The following is a 22,840-nucleotide window of genomic DNA, read 5'->3' on the forward strand; positions in this document are numbered from 1 at the left end:
CTGCATAAAATAATTTTATAGTTACAAGTTATATTTCATTTGAGAATGCTGAGTTTTATGTTTCTTAAGTTATTTTTAAGTGTTTATTTTTATGAGCACTTTCAGTAACATCATGGTAATAGGCTAAACAGTCAGCTGAAAATTGAAGGAATGCATACTTTTTTCAGACAGTACATGGAAGGTATTTTCCTAAGCCGTAAATTGAAGAGTATGATACCATACTACATGAATTTTTCTGCTTTATAGTTGGCAGATGTTTTTTTTATTATCTTCCATATTGTTTTCCACTTTGGAGTTCACTCACTTGTATGTGAGTGAATAGATTACCCAGTTACAGAAATGGCATTCTTTAAAAATAATGGGTATTAAAGTAGTCATTGTTAATTGACTATAGAGAAGTGGGTTTTTTTCACCTTTAAAATCCTTCTAATGTATCCTTTGATTGTGTTTTAGCTTTACCATCATTTGTCTGTAAGACTTGATAGCCACAGATTCACCTCTGCCAAAAAGCTAGAAATACCTAGCAATCATTTATGATACCTTTGTGAGAAAATTTATTCAAAAAACAATTATTGAATGTACTCCGTATGTAAAACACAGTGAGGCTTAAAAAGATGACTAAGTTCCCAGAATAATGGAGTTGGAAGGAATCTCCCGTATCAGAACAGATCTGTCTATCCTTTGATCTCAAGTGAGGAGGAAGCCACTTTTACTACCACTTGAGGCATCCTATTCTCCTTTTGCATAGCTTTGTTAGGAAATTTTTCCTTATGCCATGCCTAAATCTACCTCTCTTGATACCACTGCCCATTGTTCCTAGTTCTGCCCTTTGAGGTCAAACATTACAAATTTAATTTGTGCACATGATGATATGTTTCTTTAGATGATATGTTTCTCTGAACCCAAGGTTGCATTAGTTTTTTGACTGCCTGTCGTACTATTGACTCATCGAGATTGGAACCCACTAAAAACTCTGAATCTTTTTCAGAAAAAACTGCTGTTTAGCCATACTTCTCCCATTTTGAACTTGGGAATTTGATTTTTGGAACCTAAGTATAAGATTTTATATTTTTATCCCTATTAATTTCATCTTAATTAGATTTGACCCAGTGTTCTAGCCTGCCGAAATCTTTTTGGATCCTGACCTGTGCCATCCATTCTATTAGTTTGTGTCATTTGCTCAGCATGCCATCTAAGCCTCCATCTAAGTTATTGATAAAATTTTAAATAGCTCTGGGCTGAGGGGAGGACCTCTAAAGACTTCGTTCTGAGTTCAGATCAAGGCATTGATGCCTACTGTTTTTTGGGTCTGTTCATTCAGCCAGTTCTGGACCCACTTAACTGTGCTTTTCATTTTATCCAAAAGAATAGCATGACTTTGTTAGATGTTAAAATCTAGGGAAACTATACTTGTATAGTGTTTGCCTGATTTTTTGGTTTAATAATAATCCTTTCTAAAAAAAAAAATGCAGTTACTCTGGCATTACTTGTTATTTATGAATCTGCAAACTTTTTGATCACTGCTTTCTTTTTCACTTGCCATCTCTTTAACAATAGATTCTGGAATTTTGCCAGATATTAGATATAAGCTTATTGTTTGCAGACCAGTCTTTCTTGAATTTATTTCCTAACTACTGTATTTTGTAGCAAAGTAGAGTAGTATTTCTATGTTACAGAGTAGTATTTCTATGTTATGGATATGGCTAGATATACATAGGCAGTTTTTTTTTTCCTTTCCTGTATTGATTTGCAGATAATGTCTTTGGCTTTGAGGATCTTAAAACCTACTGGGGAGACAGTCCTGTATGCAGATAATTATAATAAAAATAGTGTGATGGATGGCACAAAAGGTACATAGTAGTATGGACATTCGGAGGAGGAGAAGGTTTATTTCTGCTAAAGGAATCAGATTCTCCCAGAGTGCTATACATTTCAATTAAAAATGAACTATATAACATCTCATAAGTTGGAGACTGCCTGCACTCAGCTTGATTTTCCTACTCCTTTTACACTTAATTGTTTGTGCTAAATTATTATTTTAGAATTTGTAAATAGAAATTAAATACTGATGTATATTTTATATGTTTTATATCATTCACATTAGCAGTAGTATTCTTGCTTGTTGGGGAAAATATCTTTAAGAACATTTAAAGTTTCCTATCTTCTTAAATCCTTAGAGCCAGACTTAATTATAGATACTTTTAGTGAATACATGTAGAATTGTAGGCCTTAAAGTAATAAGATTTCAAATAAAGATTATGTATAAATTGAAAACAGGAAGTACTGTACCTAAGATTTCATTTTATCAGATAAATCATTATTATGATAGTTACTAATAGGTTTGTATTAAAAATTGATGATGAATTACTTGCATTCTCAAGGAGAGGGGAGAGGAGGGAGGGAAAGAGAATTTGGATCTCAAAATTTTAAAAAGGGATGTTAAAAATTGTTTTTACATTTATTTAGAGAAAAAATAAAATAATAACTTTTAAAAATAGAAAAAAATTTCCTAGTATAATTTGGCAGGTGCCAGTTTTACATTAAGTTACAAAAAGCCTAGAGAACTTTGAAAAACCCACATTACTGTATTCTTATTAATTTAACCTAGATTCCTTAAACTGCTAACTGGAACATTATAGATGATTTAATATCCACATCTTATCCCCTTCAGTAGAGGATAAAACCTTTTGAGTTGCTGCATGAGTTTGTTTAATCACCATCATATGTGTCTCATGATCTTTTTTTTGTGTAAGCCTGATCTGATGCATGCTATGTCATACTGCATGCTGGAACCTGTGGACTGTGCTCTTGTGGTACAATATGATTCCTATTATTTAGATGATAGAGTGCTTCAGGTTAGGAAAAGCAAGTTTTAATCTGTATTAATGCAGATTTGTTATCTAAAACATATAGAATTTTAAAGTATAAACAATTCTCACGACATTTGTATTGTACTTTTTTGTGATTTAGAGCTAATTGTGAAAATGATTACTTTTTACTAAATAATAACTATTCTTGCTTTGGTTTAGTTTATACTTTTCTTGAAAATTAATGATTTTTATTGTAGAGTTTGAGATTGCCTGCAATTTGAACTATAGAAGAAAATTGATTGGGAGTAACAATAACATTTTAAAACTGGATATTGAATTGTGGATCACATTAGAATCTAGAATTAGTTCTTAGTTTATAGGTTAAAATTTGAAATTAAATTGTTACTCCTTTTTCCAAAAATTTAATTTATGTTATGTGTCTTCATAAATGTTCAATTTTTTAGTTAGGTCTCAAACAGTTTATTAGGTTTTTGAACTATTGTAACTAGCCATAGTTTATTCTTAATGCAAATGTATGAAAACTGAAAAGTAATTGTTTTATGTAGTACTCTTCTATGGATTCAATTTCCTGTTACTTGGTTTTACTTACTTGTAGTTGCCTTACTTAAAAAAGAAACCATTTCATTATATTTAAAAATTTGTTGCTATTCAGGCAAAGAATAGCCGATATTTTATTAGTATTTCCTAATGTAAAACATTTTAACCTTAAATGATGTAGGTTTGAAGTAATTTCGACTGTAATGCTCTTTTTGTATCTTACTTTTTGTGCACCGTTTTTCATTAGCCTTTTAAAGGTCAGCCTCCAGGTTGGGTAGTAGGTCTAGTATTATGGGCAAATAATTGTTTTTAAGCAATGTAGAAAATATAAGTTGTATGTTTTGCTACGTCAAATTACATAGCAGGTTATGACTTGTATAAACACATTTTAAAACATCCTCATGTAAACAAATTTTCTTTCTCAAATACAGGTTCGATATCGACGAGAACATCTTTCAAATAGACAATTACCATACTTTCCATTGCTGGAAGATCTAATGAAAGATGGCAGTGATGGTGCTGCTCTTTTAGCTGTGATACACTATTATTGTCCAGAACAAATGAAATTGGATGGTAAGTAAAGAATATTTTTTCCTTTAAGAAAGTTAAATGCAGTGGTTCTAAATTCAGTTATGTAAGTGTCATACTTAACTTTTGATCGGCATTTTGCCTGACAAATAGACTTGTTTTCTGAAAAGATTCGGCTGAAGTGCTAAAGAAAGGATATAGGCTAGACATGTTTCCCTAAAGGATTAGACTTTTGTAGGTCCTGGTATATAAATTCCCTTCAGATGTCTGGATCTTTTTGGTTTTTAAAATAAAAATCAATGTAGAAACGAAATTTCTGATGATTCCTAAAAATTTATATTCATATTTTTAAAGCAGTGGTATTTCTATTTGGGGGAAAGACAAGAAGCCAAAATCATGACTTATCTAAAAATCTTATATTAGAGATCATAGTGATAATAATTTGCTTTTACGTAGCACTTTGCATTGTATAAAGTGCTTTCCTCACAACAGCTTTGTGAAGTAGTTAAGACATTGTTATCCTCAGTTTATAGATGAGAAACTGAAGGTCATCATTATTATTATTCTGTTTGATAGTTCTGTGAATTCATAAGAATTAAAAGTAAGCAGTGAGTAGAGCACCGGCGCTGGAGTCAGGAGGACCTGAGTTCAAATCCGGCCTCAGACACTTGACACATGTACTAGCTGTGTGACCTTGGGCAAGTCACTTAACCCCAGTTGCCCTGCCCCCCTCCCCCATTAAAGGAATTAAAAATAAGACAGAACTTGTTTAGGGTAGATTTAGGCAGTGTTTATCAGATATTAACTTATAATCCTTAAAACCCTAATCAGCTACTGAAATGATTTTGCTTTAGAGTATAAAACAAAATCCCTTTTGATTTGGTATGTTTTCTTTCTCACAGTTTGTTCATATTGCTACCAAAGTGAATTTTGTTTTAATGTGTGTGCTTGGAAGGCAAATAAATGTGATGTAGAAAAGTTGTTTTTGATGTTTATTTTGACGTGTAACTTCTTTTTTTAGCCATCCTCTTGCCTCTGCTTTTATTGTCATAGATTTTATTCTCTTATGTTTATTTACATTTAAGAATAATGTCTCAGTCATCATTGAGTAGACTTGAGGGATTTTAAAGAATTCTTTACTTTCTCCATTTTAAAAAATGTGTAGAAAAGGATATGAAGACATTTATTTAGGAAATGGATATAAGACACTTTGAATTTCATGGAATAGTCTCTTTATATATGGAAGATGAATAATGGAAAATAAGTTTTGATCTTCATTTTGGAGACTATTAGCCTTCTCACAAATAATTTTAAATAGTCATGGTATTAACTTCTAAATTCTAAATCACCATGTTTCCTTTATGTTCCTTTTTTCCTATCGAGTGATTGCTAACATATGGAATACAGTGTGAAAGGTTTACTTTGTTCTAGAGGTTTTACTGTTACTGTAAAAATTCTTAATAATTTTATAATCTTGTTCAATATTGCCTCTCTTGTAGTATTTTTCACATCATCATAATTCACTAATAGTTGCATAATTGAAATACATTGTGAAACAGAACTTTTTCTTTGCAATAAATTTCAGTTGTGTTTCTACCCACCAGATATATGTTTGAAGGAAGTAACATCAATAGCTGACAGTTTATACAATATTCAGCTTTTGAGAGAATTCTCAAATGAATACCTGAACAAATGCTTTTATCTCACCTTAGAAGACATGCTGTATGCTCCTTTAGTGCTAAAGGTAAATATGAAAGTGTATTTATTATTTAATACAATTATATTAGAGATCTACTTACATTTAAAACAAGTCACTTACTTTATCTTTATTTTATTCTTTAAGCCAAATCTTATGGTTTTTATTGCGGAATTATTCTGGTGGTTTGAGAATGTAAAGCCAGATTTTGTACAACCAAGGGATGTTCAAGAAGTAAAAGATGGTAAGTGATTAACTTTTGATACACCTAAGTTTATATTGGCTTTTTCCCTTGAGTAGTAAGAAAAGCCTCTTTAATAGATTACTAGCCTTTTTAATCACAGGTGTTTTGGTAAGACTGCTACTATTTTCATGAACTTGTTCCATCTGAGGTTATGTAAACTTTATTTGCTGTCCAAACTTGCAGTTTGTTTTGTGATAATGATTGTTTAAGTCTGTTTTGGGAGTCTGTGGACTTATTTTTTGCTAAGACTTTCACTTTTTAAAAATTAAATTGATTTGAGCCTTGGTGGCTTTTTTTTTGTTTTGTTTTCTTGTACAGTGGACATTTTGAGTGGTTTCTTTAGGAATTGCTTTGCTATGAAAAGTAAATCTACTTACTTGACCTCCCACTCTGTTGTTCTCTCAAAGTTATAGTGAGCTCCTAACGAGATCCAGTGGATTTTTTTCCTATTCCCAATTTGACCTTTCTGTAGCATTTTGAACTGTTGCCTACCCACTGCCATAGAAAATGATGTGTGTTCTTCAGCTTGTTTTTCTCTGTCTCCTTTGCTGGTATATTTCTGCCTGACCTGTAACAGTGGTCATCACCCAAGGCCTTATTCTTTGCCTTTCTTTCTCTTTTCTCTTTTTTTGGGGGGGGGGGGGAGGCAGGGCAATTGGGGTTAAGTGACTTGCGCAAGGTCACACAACTAGTATGTGTGTCAAGTGTCTGAGGTTGGATTTGAACTCAGGTTCTGCTGTTTCCAGGGCCAGTGCTCTACTCACTTTGCCTTTCTCCTTCCCTTACTTTCATTTTTAAAGGGACTTTGGCTTTTGAACTACCACTTTACCTAAATCTACATTTCCTAAGTGTACCTGTCTTGTTACTTAACCATGTAACTGAAGCAGTCAGACATCAAGTGATTAACCCAGGGTCTCTTGTCTAGAGTATAGAGGGTGTAGGATCTGGCTGTGCTCTCTAGATCCTTAGGCACTGACTGACATCTGGCTTATTAATGCATCCTAAAGACCCCTGGGCATTTGTCCTGTCACTGTAGTGCCCTCTCTTCTGCCCTGCAGATAAATTCTTCTTTATGGGCTTTTTCTGTTTGTGTCCTCAGTGCTTAGCTCAGTAGTTGGCAGGTAATCAGTGTTTTTCATTCATTCTTTCCTTCGGGAGTTGTTGATTGAAAGTTCCTTAAGTCTTGTGTTTATCGTAAGACCAAACTCGTTTTACATCTGGCAGTAAAAAGCAAATAGAATCCTTGATTATTTGGCTTTGAGAAATAGATTTGGGGTGGATTATAGAATGATCCCTAAGACCATATAGTTGTATGAGTATATGTCATATTTTCTACTTCTGATAAAAGTTCTAGAGGAATTTTAGCCATAGAATAGATAGAATGTTAAAAATCAAGATTGAAGTATGCTAGTCATGTTTAATTTGTTCAGTCAGGATTGTTCTCTGTTACTCTTCTATTGTAGGAAGTATAATCTTGATTTTTTTATATTGTTAATAATATTTTAGGACTTTGTTGCTAAAAAAATGTACTCAGGTATTGAGTTTTAAACATTTTTCAAAGAGAAGTTAGATTTAAAGCAGAAGCATTTTACGTAGATCATGGCATTTTATTTTATAGTATTGCTAATATGTTTAGTAATTAAAAATAATCTAATATTACTATAAAATAAATATTTCTACAGCTAAAACAGTTTTGCATCAAAAAAGTAGCCGCCCTCCTGTTCCTATTTCCAATGCAACTAAACGAAGTTTCATGTCAAGCCCCAGTACTTCTGGCCAAGCAGATATGCAGCCTCCAGTTCAGCTGCCACCGGAAGCTTGCAACAGGTATTACCTGCACCCTGAAGAATCTGACTATCTGTAAGTCTGTCTTTCTGCCCCCAGAATTCACTATCTTGTTTTTCTTTTTTTTAGTATTTCTGAAATTGTTTTGAAGTTTTTTTTAAAATGATTTGTTTTCAGATTGTTTTTGTGTTCCCTGTGTAAGGGGGAAAATATAATAAATGGTTTAAAGATTAGAGAAATAGTCTTGCTGAATCTAGGTGAAAGTTTAATTTGTAATATAGGACTTATAGTATATAAAATATGAACATCACTAAGATTCATATTTCCATGCATCATTCTTTAAAAAGTGAATGATTATGTAAAACATTTTAGTGAATGTGAATGACTATGGGAAACATTTTAAAACTATGTAAAACTGCATAGCTTAGAGGACAGGCATCAAGTCCTTGTTTTTAAGTATTGTAGCAAAGTAGAAGTGAAGTTGCGTTTTACCTAAAGGGCAATGAAGAGATGAGTGGTGAGTATTAACAGTTTGAAATTCATTACAGACCAAAAATTCTACATGAGAAGTAGTTTAGAGGATGTCATCAGAGAAATGGATGACTAGAAAAAAAATTGGTTGATTACAGTAGGGTAAGAGATAATCATGCAATATCAACAAGAGGAAAGTCCCTAAAACATTGAGTGAACTCTCCTATGACAGATTTACAGGAGAACATCTTTGAGTCATCCAGGATGCGAGGGCATGGATGAGTAGTGATCTGCATTATTTAAAGGAGTACCCTTATCAATAAGATTACAGATGCATTGGACTATTGAAGTACTTCAGAATAAGAGTGGATTTGGATTTCATCAATGGGTGATCAATAAGAGTGCATATTGCGACCCATCCTTGCCCTATTACCTGGTGAAATTCTCCATATTCTTTCATAAATGTTCCATTGTCAATCTACCTAATTTTGCCATACTCCTTTCTCTCTCTCTTTTTTTTTTTTTTAACATTTCTTGGGTACCACTGTAATACTTATGCTGCCATCTGTTGTCTCTTTCTCTCACTACATGGCCAGGCTACCTCCTTTTCTGCCTATAAGTTTTTTGATATCTTTATTTTTTTTCTTTTATACTTATTTAATATATTTAGTTTTCAGCATTGATTTTCACAAGAGTTTGAATTACAAATTTTCTCCCCATTTCTACCCTCCCCCCCACTCCAAGATGGCGTATATTCTGGTTGCCCTGTTTCCAAGTCAGCCTTCCCTTCTGTCACCCCACTCCCCTCCCATCCCCTTTTCCCTTCCTTTCTTGTAGGGCAAGATAAATTTCTACGCCCCATTGCCTGTGTATCTTATTTTCTAGTTGCACGCAAAAACTTTTTTTTTGTTTTTGAACATCTATTTTTAAAACTTTGAGTTCCAAATTCTCTCCCCTCTTCCCTTCCCACCCACCTTCCCTAAGAAGTCAAGCAATTCAACATAGGCCACATGTGTATCATTATGTATAACCCTTCCACAATACTCATGTTGTGAAAGACTCACTATATTTTGCTCCTTCCTAACCTATCCCCCTTTATTGAATTTTCTCCCTTGGCCCTGTCCCCTTTCGAAAGTGTTTGTTTTTGATTACCTCCACCCCCATCTGCCCTCCCTTCTATCATCCCCTCCTTTTTTTAATCTTCTTCCTCCTTTTTTCCTGTGGGGTAACTTACCCAATTGAATATGTATGGTATTCCCTCCTCAGATCAAATCTGATGAGAGCAAGATTCACTCATTCCCCCTCACCTGACTTCTCTTCCCTTGCTACAGAACTGCTTTTTCTTGCCACTTTTATGCGAGATAATTTACCCCATTCTATCTCTCCCTATCTCCCTCTCTCAATATATTCCTCTCTCATCCCTTAATTTGATTTTATTTCTTTTAGCTATCTTCCCTTCATCTTCAACTCACCCTGTGCCCTCTCTCTCTCTCTCTCTGTACACACACACACACACACACACACACACACACACACACACACATATACATACATACATACACACTCACATATACATAATATATACATAAACATATATATGTGTATATATATGCATATTCCCTTCAGCTACCCTAATACTGAGGTCTCATGAGTCATACACATCATCTTTCCATGTAGGAATGTAAACAAAACAGTTTAACTTTAGTAAGTCCCTTGCAATTTCTTTTTCTTGATTACCTTTTCATGCTTCTCTTGATTCTTGTGTTTGAAAGTCAAATTTTCTATTCAGCTCTGGTCTTTTCACTGAGAAAGCTTGAAAGTCCTCTATTTTATTAAAAGTCCCTATTTTGCCTTGGAGCATGATACTCAGTTTTGCTGGGTAGGTGATTCTTGTTTTTAATCCTACCTCCATTGACCTCCGGAATATCATATTCCAAACCCTTCGATCCCATAATGTAGAAGCTGCTAGATCTGGAGTTATTCTGATTGTGTTTCCACAATACTCAAATTGTTTCTTTCTGGCTGCTTGCAGTATTTTCTCCTCCTTGATCTGGGAGCTCTAGAATTTGTTGACAATATTCCTAGGAGATTTCTTTTTGGGATCTATTTGAGGAGGCAATCGGTGGATTCTTTCAATTTCTATTTTGCCCTGTGGCTCTAGAATATCCGGGCAGTTCTCCTTGATAATTTCTGGAAAGATGATATCTAGGCTCTTTTTTTGATCATGGCTTTCAGGTAGTGCAATAATTTTTAAATTATCTCTCCTGGATCTATTTTCCAGGTCAGTGGTTTTTCCATTGAGATATTTTACATTGTCTTCCATTTTTTCATTCCTTTGGTTCTGTTTTATAATATCTTGATTTCTCATAAAGTCACTGGCTTCCACTTGCTCCAATCTAATTTTTAAGGTAGTATTTTCTTCAGTGGTCTTTTGGACCTCCTTTTCCATTTGGCTAATTCTGCCTTTCAAGGCATTCTTCTCCTCATTGGCTTTTTTGGAGCTCTTTTGCCACTTGAGTTAGTCTATTTTTTAAGGTGTTGTTTTCTTCAGTGTATTTTTCAGCATTTTTTTTTTTGGGTCTCCTTTAGCAAGTCATTGACTTGTATTTCATGGTTTTCTTGCATCCTTCTCATTTCTCTTCCCAATTTTTCCTCTACTTCTCTGACTTGCTTTTCCAAATCCTTTTTGAGCTCTTGCATGGCCTGAGACCAGTTCATGTTTTTCTTGGAGGCTTTTGTTGTAGGCTCTATGACTTTGTTGTCTTCTTTAGGCTGTATGTTTTGGTCTTCTTTGTCAGCAAAGAAAGAATCCAAAGTCTGAGACTGAATCTGGGTGCGTTTTTGCTGCCTGGCCATATTCCCAACCAACTAACTTGACCCTTGAGTTTTTCAGCGGGATTTGACTGCTTGTAGAGTTAAGAGAACTATGTTCCAAGCCTGGGGGGATGCGCCAGCTCTGCCACACCTGCACTCCTCCTTCCACAAGAACCCCCAACCCAGACTGGACTTAGATCTTCAGCAGGCTGTGCACTCCTGCTCTGATCCGCCACTTAATTCCTCCCACCTGGTGGACCTGAGGCTGGAAGCAATTGCAGCTGTAGTTCTGTAGCTGCCCTACCTCCGCTGCCCCTGGGGCGGTGGCCAAACACCGTGAACTCCTTTTTAAACTCTGTTCCCAGCAGCTTTTCCCACTAACCTTCTCTGTTGTCTTTGGTGTTTGTGGGTTGAGAAGTCTGGTAACTGCTGCAGCTCACTGATTCAGGGCGCTAGGGCTCGCTCCGCCCGGCTCCTGGTCTGGTTGGTCTGCGCCCCCCACTCTAGGCTCTGCTCCACTCCACTGTGCTCCACTCCCAGCTCTGTGCAGTATAGACCTCACCCAGAGCCCATCCAGGCTGTCCTGGACTGGAGCCCTTCTTCCCTCTGCTATTTTGTGGGTTCTGCAGTTCTAGAATTGGTTCAGAGCCATTTTTTAATAGGTTTTTGGAGGGGCTCGCCGGGGAGCTCACGCTAGTCCCTGCTTTCCAGCTGCCATCTTGGCTTCGCCCCCCTCCTACTTTTCAACCTTTCGCAGTCTAGGTTCCAGGCTTATCCCTCAACTGAAACTACTTTTTCCAATGTTAGCATTGATCTTTATTTAAAAAAAAATAAAATATTGTTACTGTTTTTGTTTTTACATTACTGTCATTTCTGATTATATCCCTCCTTAGTTCCCAAGATCCAGTGAGTCTTCTCTTATAAAAAAAATATTAAAGAGAAGAAAAAAAGTATTATAGTTAAGCAGAACTGTTTTTGCTGCATCTGACGATATATATGTATAATGTTCCACATCCATAGAGTCTCTCTTCTCTTCCTCTCAACCCCCAGTGTTTCAGTGAAGTAAGAAGGTAACTCATATCTTCTTTGGGTCTAAGCTCAATAAAATTGCATACCATTTAGTTGCAATTTAGAACATTCTTTCATTTACATTGTTTTAAATCAAGTATAGTTTGCCTTTTGTTTACATTGATATGTTAGTTCTCATTTATCTCAAGTATATTCATTACTTCTCTTTTAAATAAATTTTATTGATATCTTTTGTTTTTATAGTATGTACATTTCCCAATAAACCCTTCTCTGCCCTACTCTCAGAAAGAATAAGAAAGAATAAAAGGGGAAACAAAACACTTTAGCAAAACTAACCAACACGTCAGAAATGTCTAATACATAGTGTCCCATACTCAGATAGTCTCCTATCTCTGCAAAGGATTTAAGGTTCCCTTAGCTATTCTCCCTTCATTCCTACTTTTTAAAATTACTTCTCTTGAGATTTCACACCTTTTTTTCTCTAAATGTGTTCTTATTATTTAATCTAGCCCTAGAAAGTATTCCCTAGGTAGATCAGGATAGCAGTGAATCTCTAAGTTAATTTAGATAATATTTTTATTATTGGCAGCAGTGACTCTCCCTCAAACTATTTAAGAGATAAGGCCTGTGATTTCATTGTTATGAGGAAGTCACAGGAGAAGAAATGCCTATTAATGCAGGGCCATGCCTTCTTTGCATCTTATAGTTTCAGGGAATTACCTGTAGTACTGAGAAGTTAAATGACTTGTCCAGGGTCACATAGTATGTGTCAGAGGTGGGACTTGAACTTGTTTGTCTTTGAGGCCAGCTCTCTGTCTACAGTTGTCATATTATCTCTTAATTAAGTTTATTTAATTTTTTAAAGAACATTTTTTAATTGGCAATTATATGTCTTGAATGTGCCTTAATAGATTGATTCTTGGATTTTTTATGAGCTTTGCAGTTATGTGAAAATATTTCCTTTTCAATTAGGCCCTCATAGATTTTCTTATTGCCATATAGAAATGCTATTAATTTAAAAAAAAAATTGTCCCAGTACTTTACTGAAAGTATTTGTGGAAACTGCATTGGTTTAATTACTGATTATTTGGTGTTTACTAAGTAAACCATGTCTTTAACAAATAAGGGTAGTGTGCTTCTGTTTTACAGGGTGTTTTTAAATTGAATAAGTTACTCACTTTTTCTTTTTAAGAATGACATGACATTCCTTCTCTTGTTTCCATATCTTCCTTCAGGTTTTCTCTATTCCTAGCATGCATTCTTTCTTTTACCTCTTAGAATTCCTAATTGTCTTCAAAGTTTTCACTCAAGTGCCCTCCCAAATGAGGCCTTTACTGATTCCTCCAGCTGTTAATGTCTTATTGCTGCCTTTATTTTGTATTTATCTTATTTTGGCTATATTTGTATTCATATTCAGACTATATTTATGCGCAGTGATTCCTGCAGGAGGACTTAGATTTGATGAGATTGAGGTAAACTAGGTGGATGGCCCTAAAATTAAACAAAAAACTTTTATTGGTTAGTAACAGCAAGGATACATACACTCTCAACAAGGATGTATAATGCTCTGATGGGTATATCTCCTTAAGTCCCCCAGTTGCCCTTGGGGATGTGTCCATGTCATTAGCAATAGTACCCTACATGGAAGTAAGTAGTCCATGAGGTTCAAAGAGCTATGCCTACTTCTGGATTATGTGAAGTTTGTCATGCAGCTGTAGGTGGACTTCAGCATATCTGGTTAATCAATGAAATGGGTATAGTTTTATTGTTTAATTTGGAACTTTAGCTATCTTTCTCTAAAGAACAGCACCCTCTTTTGATGTTACTTATTTCCTTAACTCTATTATATAGCTATGCCTAGGACCTTCACCCTTGTGCCTTCAATTTCTAACTGGACCATTTGGGCATTTTTGGGCCCGAGGCCTGGGGAGTCTGTGGTGCTCATTACTACTTATATGTGTACATATTTTTTTCCCTTCTTAGATTGTGACCTCCTGAAGGGGAAGAGACTATTTTTTTTGTTTTTCTGTTCCCAGCACAGTGCTTGCCCCTTAGTCACATTTAATAAATGCTTGTTAACTGACAAACCTACCACACAGGTTATTTTGAAGAATAAAACAACTTTGTAAATCTTAGAGTGCTGTACTAATGTTAGTTGTTAAATTGTTATTATTTTTGTTATTCTTATTATCAGCTTCCTGACATGCACAGTGCTTTATATAAGGTTGGGTATATGCTGATTACTTGGTAAATATTGGATGCATCCATTGTATCTCAGAGTATAGGTGTAAAAATTGCTACCTACATACCATGCAAAATTTCTGACTGCTCACGAACCTAAATTAAAATGTAATTGGGAAATGTTTAATAAAATAAATATAATAAAACATAGAAAATGTTAATTTGTAATTTTTAAAGTCAACATGAAGCATTTCTATTTGTTTGACGTTACTGATGCAGAGAACTGAATTAGGACTGAGAAACAAGGGTTGAATCCTAGCTACTTAACTATCATTGTAACCCTAGTCAAGTCACTTAAGCTCTCAATTCAGTTTGCTCATCCCAAAATTGGGATTTTGTGTTCTCGTTTAATCAGTTATATAATTGTGAAGATGTAGTCTGTTGTAGAAATTTTTTTTTGGTAAAAATATAGTGTTGCTTTCTCATATTTTCATCAGGGATACTTTTCAAATATATATAGATGATTCTTTTCTTTTCTTTCTTTCTTTTTTTTTTTTTTGGAGGAGCAAAGGCAGGGCAATTCAGGTTAAGTGGCTTGGCCAAGGTCACACAGCTAGTAAGTATGTCAGATGTCTGAGGTCAGATTTGAACTCAGGTCCTCCTGACTCCAGGGCTGGTGCTCTCCCCACTGAGATTCTTTTAAATGAATTTTACTTATTTTTCGAACCATTGTATAATTTTTTGCTCTTGTAAGCTCCTTGACGACAGGGATTGTTTTATTTTTGTCTTTATGGTCTCAGTGCTAACATATAGATATAACTGGTGCTTAACAAAATGTCTCTTGATTATTTTATGATCTCTAGAGAGTCAACAGGATTCTTTCAGTCAGTCAGGCAACAAGTATTATTAAGTGTTCACTTTATGTCCGGTACTGTGCTAGTGCTAGCTGGGGATATAAAGAAAGGCAAAAAACCTGGTCTCTCCCCTCAAAGAACTCCTATTCATGTGTGTGTGTGTGTGTGTGTGTGTGTGTGTGTGTGTATCTATGTGCAAATAACTGTACACATAAGATATATGCAGTATACATGGAAGGTAATCTCAGAAGGAACTTGTAATGGTATTGTATTGAGATAAGCTTCATATATAAGGTGGGATTTTACCTGAGTCTTGAATTGGGCCATAGAAACAAGGAGATAGTGGTGAGGAGGGAAAGCATTCTAGGCACAGGATCCAGGCAATGAAAGACCTAGTTAGGAGATGGAAGTGTCATGTTCAAGAAACAGCAAGTAGGCCAGTATGGTTGGGTCAGAGAATAAGTGGAAGGGATTAAAGTTTCTGTCTTTTAACAAGCAATATTGGTTTACTTTTCTTCATACTATACTACTTGTTTAATGTATTTTGGTTTCTCCTGGAGGTTTTACTCATTCTTCCTAAAGGTTTTAGTATCCTTTCTGTTGCTTTATTTGCATATATGCTGGATTTTAATCTTCCCTCCCCCTCCCCCCCCTTCCCGCTCCCATCCCCCCCCAGTTGCTTACTCTTTTGCCCCCACCTCTCTATTGGCATACCAATCTTGAAGATAGAAGTAGAGCTAAACTTATTCTCCTTGCTTTGGGAGGATATAGAGATTGCTGAGGTTAAGGGTAGAAGTCAACTGGTTTGCCCAACACTGGTCCCTCTCTGGCTTGTGATTGCACCACTCTATATGGCACATTTTTAGGCTACCTGATTCCTCCTTCCCTTCAAGGGAGTGGGCAGAATCAGGGCCTGCTGTTTTCTTACTGGTTGGAGGTAAATTCAGGTAATATCACTATATCTGCAAGGTATTTTAGGATCCGCAGTCATGGACCTTGTAATTTGCTTGTGCCCCTTTTGGTGTGCACTTGGAGTTGCATAGCAAAGGGGTCCTGAAGTTAACTCATGGTGTGTGTGTGGGGGGGGCGGGAATGGGGTGAGTTCTGTCTTGTGGAATTCAACTTTAAGTTATATTTAGTACATAATTTATTTTATTTGAAGTTGTGGGGTCAAAGATGCTTGCAGAAAGTGACTATTTTGCCATCCTGTTGATCACCTCTACAGATCATTCTTGTAAAGGTTTTATAGAAGCACTTTTTTTGATAGCTAAGAATTGGAAACAGAGTAAGATAAGCTCCCCATTGATTGAGGAATGGCTCAACAAATTATGGTACATGAATATTAGAATATTTCTGTGCTGTAAGAAATGATTTTTGTGATAAATACAGAGAAACATGAAAAGATCCCATATGAACTGATGCAGAATGAAGTAAATAGAGCCAAGAAAACAACATATACAGCAACTATAATAATGTAAGTGGAAAGAACAACTACATACCAAAAAATCAAAAGTAAATGTAGCAAAATTATAAAGATCAAGTGGGACTCAAATGAAGACACTTGAGAAAATATTCCCAACTTGGTGGAGGTGGCAGGTCCACGGGTGTTACATATTGCACGTGCTGTTGGACTTTCTCAATGTATTGATTAGTTGTGCTGACTTTTTTTTCCTTTCTAAATAAATAAGTGGCCCTTGGGGAGGGGGTGGGAGAAGGATACATGGTAGATACTTTGGTGATGTAAGAAATAGAAAACATCAATAGGAAAAAGATTTTACAGAGATGCTGATGAGAAAGTGGCCTTTGGGTCAGTAATTGCTGATTTCTTCTCAGTTGTTCCCCTCTTCCCCCCACCACCTCCATCACCATAATGATAACATCTGAGATTTTTTTTCTTACACATTCTCTCCTTTCTTTTTGAGAAATATAAGTGACTCTAAGCTCCTTGAAATCAGGGACTGTTTTATTTTTGTTTTGTATCCCCACTGCTTCGCACATAAGTAGGTACTTACAAAAAAAGCTTATTTTCTATCTTGAATATTGTTGAGTATGTTGCTGTATCACCTCCAGAGGGCTTTCTCCTGTATTTATTTGATTTGACTGAGTCAATCTTCTTAACTTCTGCTTCACTTGTTCTTTTTATATGTCAAGTTCTGAAGTAGAGTTTAAATATGTTGATACTGCCATTGATGAGAATAGATTGCTGGAGAAACAATAGCATGTGTATTCCATATCCTGTCTAGTTTCCATCCTGTCGTGAAATAGTCATTTTCATGTTTTGTAATATTGAATCTTGCCACGTCCTTCATCTTTGCGTTTTCTTCTTGAATAGTGCTTTCATGCAATACAAGTGTTAGACTTTTGAGGTGTCTTGACTTTTTTCACTCCTCTAGAATCATATTTTCCAGTTATTTTTCCCTGTCTTCTTGTACTTGACATTGTGCTTAACATTGAAGTTACTATGTATCAGTTTACATGTTGTATAACTTACAATTATCTACATAATGGTCTCTTTTGCTTATGCTTATTATGAACACTGTTAAGTGTATCATTAGCTAAATGATGCTTCTTATTGCCTTTGAGTGCATAATGAAAACAATTCCACTAACTCCTTTACTTTCCAAGGAGGACCTGTGATCCATCCATGCAATTATTTGTAACTTTTGTTTCTGATTTCATTTATAAGAAACATGCCAAACTGATGTGGTTCAAATCCTCTAGTAGTATAGCAAATCATTTAACGACTGAATAATTTATTAAGCACGTACTATGTGCCAAACACTGTGCTAAGTGCTGAGGATACAAATAGAAAAAAGACCTTCTTTATCTGTTTTCAAGATCTCATATTCTCATTTGTGGACACAACATGAAAGAAAGTTTTAGCTGCAAGGTAAATGAAAATGCTCAAGATGTCTTCAGGGTGCTGTGGTATGGTGAATGACAAGGCTCAGGGAGTCTTTCAGTTATAGCAGTAAGTCAAATGACAGTGGGGAGAGTGGTGTAGGAGATCCTATCTGGTTCTTGACCTTAGCACAGTGCGTGGCAGGTAATAATCTCTTAATAAATGTTTGCTGAGGGTGTAAGAGATCAAATGGTAAAGGAAGGAGGACTTTGGGCAGTGGTAGGTCAGAGGGCAAGTCCTGGAGGTCCTCCATCTCACCAGAAGCAATAGAATTCGTGACTCCCATGTCATCCATACAGCACAGATGGATTCTAGAAGACCAGGAGAGGAAGTAAAGGATTAGGGCAAGGAGTTCACATTTTAAATACAGCTAATTTTAATGTTTTTAGATGGTCTCAAAATTTAGACCCCTTTGCTCCCTTATTTTTCTGTGTGTTTAAAAAAAGTAGAAAAAATTATTTGTAACAAAATAACATACTTTGTATGTATAGATATTTAACTGCTATGGTTATTACCTGGAGCTTTATGTTTTATTTCATTATGTATTACAAAAATGTTAAAAATTTAGGTTATTATAAAAAATCATTTCTGGTAGAAATGGGACATTTGGGTAAATGTAATTTAAATTTTAATCAATTCTATTTAAAGAATTCTATTTAAAGAATTCTATTTAAAGAATTCTCTTAAAACAGTTTGGATTGGATATCTAAAGTGTCTCCAGTTAATATTTGAAATTTAAAACAAAGTTTTGGAAGTTGCTACACAGTAGAAACCACCTGTGGTGTCAGTTCTTTAAAAGCTGTATGTTTATAGGCAAGGTATTAGGGTTAGGAAAAGTTTTACTTTTATTGGCAGGTGGAGTAGAGGGAAATGTATTTTAATAATTTTTTAGCATACTTAAAAATGCATGATCACCATTAAATTTCAGACTGCTTTTTGAAATGAGTATCATTTATTTTGAAAATTTTAGTCTTTTGACTGTTTGAAATTCTTTTCAACTATTTGAGTTATTTGAACTATTGTTTTATTTTTGTTTACCTTTGATTAGATTGTAAACCACTTGAGAATAGGGGCCCATGCCATTATTTTTTTATCTGCTCTTTAATTTGAAAATAAAAGCATACAGTAGTAATTATTTTCTCTTTTTTCCCCATTTAGTGGGAAAGGGAGTCCTGCCTTTAGCCCATCTCATCCTTTATTGCCATTGAGACAGAAACAACAGAAAACAATACAGGGGGAGGACAACCAGGGTAAACTTTGTTTTTCACCTTTTTCTTCTCATATATATAGCTTTACTTTGATGTTCTCCATTATGATTAAATTGAACACACTCCTTGTTGATAATATTTTTATGAAGAATAGATTATAATCGTCATTGATTTTTATAGATGTTGTTTATTACTTTGGCATGTTTTATAAGGGTAGCAGCACTTAAAAATGTAAATAGCAAATATCTTACATAAAATTCTGATCTCAAAGATTAGTATTTATGTGCTATGCTAAAGAAAGGGTCCCTGGATGTTGAATTTTACTTGTTCTACAGAATATTTTGCTTAATATTTTTAAGGATTGATTAAACCTTGGATGGGAGGAAGCATGATACAGTCGAAAAATTGGGAGTCAGGAGATTTGGAATCTCTTGTCTTGGTTCTGCTACTAGATTACTCTGTGGCTTTGGGCAATATTACTTAATCTATCTGTTAATATGTTAACCTTTTTGTTTTGTTTTCTTCACCTATAAAATAAGGGGCTAGACTAGGTAGTCTTTCAGCTTCCTTTGAGTTTGAGACTTCTGAGAGTGTAAATACATCATAAATTATTGCTGTTTTGAAACTCATTCCAAATTGCTGTGATAATGTGTTCTCTTTCTCTGATTTAAAAAAAATGTAAAAAAGCATATTGTGTTGGTACAGGTGATTTTTCTTGCTCTTATGAGTTAGTCATGTTGTTATGTTCTGGAGAATTGATTATTGCATTTCAGATATTTCAAATTGTGACGCTGACTTTAACATGGTACATTTTTTCCAATTTGTAGATCAGCGTCATCGTTCTAATTCATTAACTCGAGTTGATGGACAGCCACGTGGTGCAATCATTGCATGGCCAGAAAAAAGGCCCAGGTAGATGTTTATTATATAAACTTAAAAAAGTGTACATAATTTCTGTTTTCAGAAGGCTTAAAAATCCTATGTTGATTATACCTGCTTGAATTATGTCTCTAGCCTTCTTTTACCTTGTGGGAAGAATTTGAAGTCCAAAATATCCTATATTCATAATGAATATTCTAGTCATTTGATATTTTAATTTAGGTCATTTGTATACCAAACCATATTAAAATTTGACTTTTTCTCCTTTCTTATTTTAGGCCTCTATCTCAGCCAACACCATTTGCTCTTCATCATGCTGCAAGTAGTGATGTGGATCCTGGTTCTGGTGATAGTATTAGCTTAGCTCGATCAATTAGCAAAGATAGTTTAGCATCTAATATTGTTAGCCTCACCCCCCAAAATCAACCTCACACCACGTCTATTAAGACTAATGGGAAGAGCTTGCTGAATAATGTTGATATTGAAGATGAAGATGAAGAACTTGTTGCAATAATTAGAGCAGATGAAATTCCTAGCTGTGGTGACTTAGAATTGCAAAGTACATCTTCCAGGGCCTCAAGTTTAATGGCAAGTTCTCGGTCTCCTAAAAGACAAGTGGAATCCCTAGAAAGTAAACCTGATAGTTTTTTCTTAGAACCCTTAATGCCTGCAGTACTTAAACCAACAAAAGAAAAACAGCTTATTAATAAAGAAGATGAATGTGGAGAAGGGAAGCAAAGAAGTTTTTTGTCTAAAAGACTTGGTGAAGGACATCAGCTGTTGGGAAGGAAGAAAGTTAATAGCAATCATGTTGATCATGATATGAATAGGACTTTTACTCCAATTTCCAGTTCAGAATTTCCTACAGCTGTAGATTCTGCTACTACTGATTCAGTAGAATTGGGACTTCTATCAACAGAGGTTTCATTAGAAACATGCAGGTCATTGGCTAGTGGTGGTTTAGATCAGTTGTCTCAGGAACAATCTGTGGAAGGCTTCTTTCTTCATGTTTCCAAGGCTGATGAAGATACAGAAAGTAGAATAAATGATAGCAGTGCAAAAAGTACAGATTCACATGGTCTAGAAACAACATGGACTATAATTAGGCAAGATTCTGACTCAGATATCCTAGATCTAGAGGAAGCTGAACAAGATTTAATTGGAGAGGGCCCCCCTTTAGTCATTACTAAATATGTTGGTGAAGAAGAATCTGCAAAGCTACAAGAGGACATGAAGGTAAAGGAGCATGAAGATAAAGATGATGCAAGTGGACGGTCCAGTCCATGCTTAAGTACCATCTCTCAGGCTAGCAGTGTGTCTATGGCTAGTGGAAGTGTTAGGATGACTAGTTTTGCAGAACGAAAACTCCAGAGACTTAATAGCTATGAAGCAAAGTCTAGTACAAGCAGTTCCCAGAAGACCACACCTGATGCATCAGAGAGCTGTCCAGCACCACTAACTACATGGAAACAAAAGAGAGAGCAGAGTCCTAACAGGCAAAACAAAGATCATGCCAACCTCTTGGCTTCTGAGCTGGTTCAGCTTCATATGCAATTGGAAGAAAAACGCAGAGCAATAGAGGCACAAAAGAAGAAAATGGAGGCATTGTCGGCAAGGCAGCGACTCAAGTTAGGTAAAGCAGCCTTCCTTCATGTAGTTAAGAAGGGGAAGACTGACATCGTTCCACAACCACTTAAACCGGAACATTTTTCAAAAGAATATTCTCGGCACAATGGAGAAGAATTGGATGATGGAATTTCTAAAGCTGAAGATTTTCTTGTAAAAGAAGAGGATAAAGAAGATCTCCTTAATGATTCTCAAGAAATGGCAAAAGTAAAGATCCAAGAAAATGTGGCTTTTGTTCAGCACAAAACAAAAGACACTGCTGCTATACATGAATTAGAGAAAAGTAAGATGCTCTCTGCTGCTCTTTTAGAGGATAATGTTGGTGAAGTTGTAGATATAAATGAATGTGATGTTTCCATTGAAAAGCTAAATGAAACCATTAGTACACTTCAGCAAGCTATATTAAAGATTTCTCAACAGCAAGAACAGCTTCTTATGAAATCTCCTACAGTACCAACACCAGGTACTAGAAATAATTCCCAGGACCAGAAGGTAAAGCCATCAATTCACTTTGTTGAGCCTCTCTCTCCAACTGGAATAAACAGTCATCGTAAACCTCCTCGTCTTGGTCAAGGACGAAGTCCTCGATCAGCACGACCAGCTGAGCTAAAAGTTTCTAAAGACAAACAGCAAAGTTCTTCCCGTATTAAAACTCCAACGCCAAGTGTAGAAACTGTGCCTCACTTAAGACCTTTTCCTCCTAATAATCATCCCAGAACACCCACAGAAACATGTTTGGAAAGTGCCACAAGCCATGGAAACGACTCTCAAGAAAAGTTTTTCTTTGATAGTTATAGGCTTCATGATGAGAGTAACCAGAGGACATTTGTTTTGTCTGCTTCTAAAGATGCAAACATTATTTCTGAACAAATGAGCAAGGAAGTTTTGAATAATAGCGTAAAAGAAACAGGGCTAAATTCTTCAGATGTCTCAGGAAAAGAAAATGTTCCTGTAGAAGAACCACTAAGGAGCAAGGGCAGTCTCATTGAAGTAGACCTCTCAGACCTGAAAGCACCAGATGAAGAAGGAGAAATGGAAAGCCATGATAGCTCTTTAGATTTAATTAGTGAATGTGATCAGAAGCCTGGTGTAGGCTTTTTCTTTAAGGTAAGCACGTGATAATATTATTTTTGCATGTTGGTGATGAATAATCTTTTTATCATTTTCTTTGTTCTTCAGAGAAGTCTGTACTGGCAGGGAGCTTTTACTTGAAGAATATAGGGGGACATAGAAAATACCAATTCCCCATGCTTTT

The 22,840-nt window shown here is 35.4% G+C and overlaps 1 protein-coding gene across 4 annotated transcripts in view; it reads left to right on the top strand.

Annotated features, from left to right (window-relative positions):
• The window catches only part of CAMSAP1 (calmodulin regulated spectrin associated protein 1), a 119,097-nt gene that overhangs the window by 89,955 nt on the left and 6,302 nt on the right, over positions 1-22,840 (top strand). For 3 of the 4 annotated variants that reach the window (XM_036749580.1, XM_036749581.1, XM_036749579.1), the window contains 7 exons: positions 3,800-3,941; positions 5,501-5,640; positions 5,740-5,836; positions 7,519-7,696; positions 19,031-19,122; positions 19,908-19,992; positions 20,238-22,692. In XM_036749580.1, coding sequence (XP_036605475.1) covers positions 3,800-3,941; positions 5,501-5,640; positions 5,740-5,836; positions 7,519-7,696; positions 19,031-19,122; positions 19,908-19,992; positions 20,238-22,692 — 3,189 coding nt within the window. The remainder of the gene's footprint in view (positions 1-3,799; positions 3,942-5,500; positions 5,641-5,739; positions 5,837-7,518; positions 7,697-19,030; positions 19,123-19,907; positions 19,993-20,237; positions 22,693-22,840) is intronic. The other variant, XM_036749582.1, reaches the window with a different exon arrangement.

The sequence above is a fragment of the Trichosurus vulpecula genome, chromosome 3 (assembly GCF_011100635.1).
Source record: "Trichosurus vulpecula isolate mTriVul1 chromosome 3, mTriVul1.pri, whole genome shotgun sequence".
NCBI classification, from domain to species: Eukaryota; Metazoa; Chordata; class Mammalia; order Diprotodontia; family Phalangeridae; genus Trichosurus; species Trichosurus vulpecula.